At 31.8% G+C, this 1,291-nt stretch overlaps 1 protein-coding gene across 2 annotated transcripts in view; it reads right to left on the bottom strand.

Annotated features, from left to right (window-relative positions):
- Positions 1–272: 272 nt before the first annotated feature.
- The window catches only part of LOC119594381, a 9,916-nt gene continuing 8,897 nt past the window's right edge, over positions 273–1,291 (bottom strand). Inside the window, exons 12-13 of one of the 2 annotated variants that reach the window (XR_005230600.1) lie at positions 526–1,244; positions 273–440 (exon numbers count right to left, since the gene is read on the bottom strand). Coding sequence is in view for 1 of the 2 variants with exons in the window: in XM_037943443.1 (XP_037799371.1) it covers positions 1,079–1,244 (166 nt within the window). In the remaining variant the exon portion in view is untranslated. Of the gene's footprint in view, positions 1,245–1,291 lie in introns of both variants that reach the window. The other variant, XM_037943443.1, reaches the window with a different exon arrangement.

Genomic DNA, 1,291 nt, shown 5'->3' with positions numbered 1-1,291 from the left:
AACCTATATATATTATTTAACTTTCCATGTTCCATCTGTGGATATCTTTGATGAGCAATTCTCTTGACACAAATTACATAATATACTATATTTTATACAATTTTCAGTTGCCTTTGCCATTCCTACAATATCCTCACTTCATTGCCATACATCTAGTGGGAAAAATAAATACAGACCATTATAATTTTCATTATTTAATATTTCTTTTCCTAATTTATATCCCAAGTCACTGAAATATAATGATTATCACAAAGTACTAAAATTCTGTCATATACAAAATATACATTTATTTACCAAACTTTACATAAATATAATGGTTTTGTCTGACTCTGCTGTATTATATGAAAGACAAGATTTGTGCATGCATCACACTGAAGTCACAAGTATAATCCAACTCTGGTCCACTACATACTTGTTACATATCATTGTGTGCATTTTCAAATCAACTTCACTGCAACAAGAACTACAAAATATCAGCTTAATTTACAAGAAGCACCATAAGTTAAGTACATATACAATTTAGCACTTTTAAAAGAAATATTATAGGTAAAGAACTCAAAATATTTTACATATACTGTTTTCTTCTTTACTATTTCTTGGTCTTTAATGAACTGCATCTTCAGTCATCTTTTCCTTTTGTTTACATTATATTCTGCTGACTTGGAAGAGTCCAGATTTTAGTAGCTATCAAAAAAAGGTTATAAAAGTCATTACTGAAGACCTTGTACTTTTAAATAATATACAATTTCAATACACAATACCTAACATATGGACAATCATGACTCCACTACAATCGACAATTATTCTTATTTTACATCCATTTTTTTTTTTTTTAATAATTATACCTATCCTTTTTTTTCTCTATATCAAAAATATTTACTTCCACATCTCAATTACAGTATAAGATGGATATGGCAGTCAGTTCAAGGTGTACAAATATCCTGACAAGAGAGGAAAAATTCTGCATTAACAAAGAAAGCTAAGAGAAAGAGAGAGCTCCCTGCTAGCAAGGAAAACAATCTCTGTTAATCTAAATTTAACATTTCTCTCCTTGTTTCACAACAGTTTGACTCTCATACTAGTGGCTGATAGAGCAGATATCTGGCATATCCTTTATGATGAAGTCAAGGAGCATCTGGCCATAAGCTTTTCCCTGAGGATCAGAGCGTAGTGACGCCACTCCTCCTCCACCAAGTGACTGCTCGAGGACAAAATTGAGGCCACATATGCCGTCCACCTCATACCTAGAATGAGAAAGAGGAAGATGACACATTAGTTTCCAAAGCTGCAA

The sequence above is a fragment of the Penaeus monodon genome, chromosome 33, assembly GCF_015228065.2.
Source record: "Penaeus monodon isolate SGIC_2016 chromosome 33, NSTDA_Pmon_1, whole genome shotgun sequence".
Classification (NCBI taxonomy): domain Eukaryota; kingdom Metazoa; phylum Arthropoda; class Malacostraca; order Decapoda; family Penaeidae; genus Penaeus; species Penaeus monodon.
The sequence above is the reverse complement of the archived record's forward strand: the minus strand, read 5'-3'. Positions and strand labels throughout refer to the sequence as shown.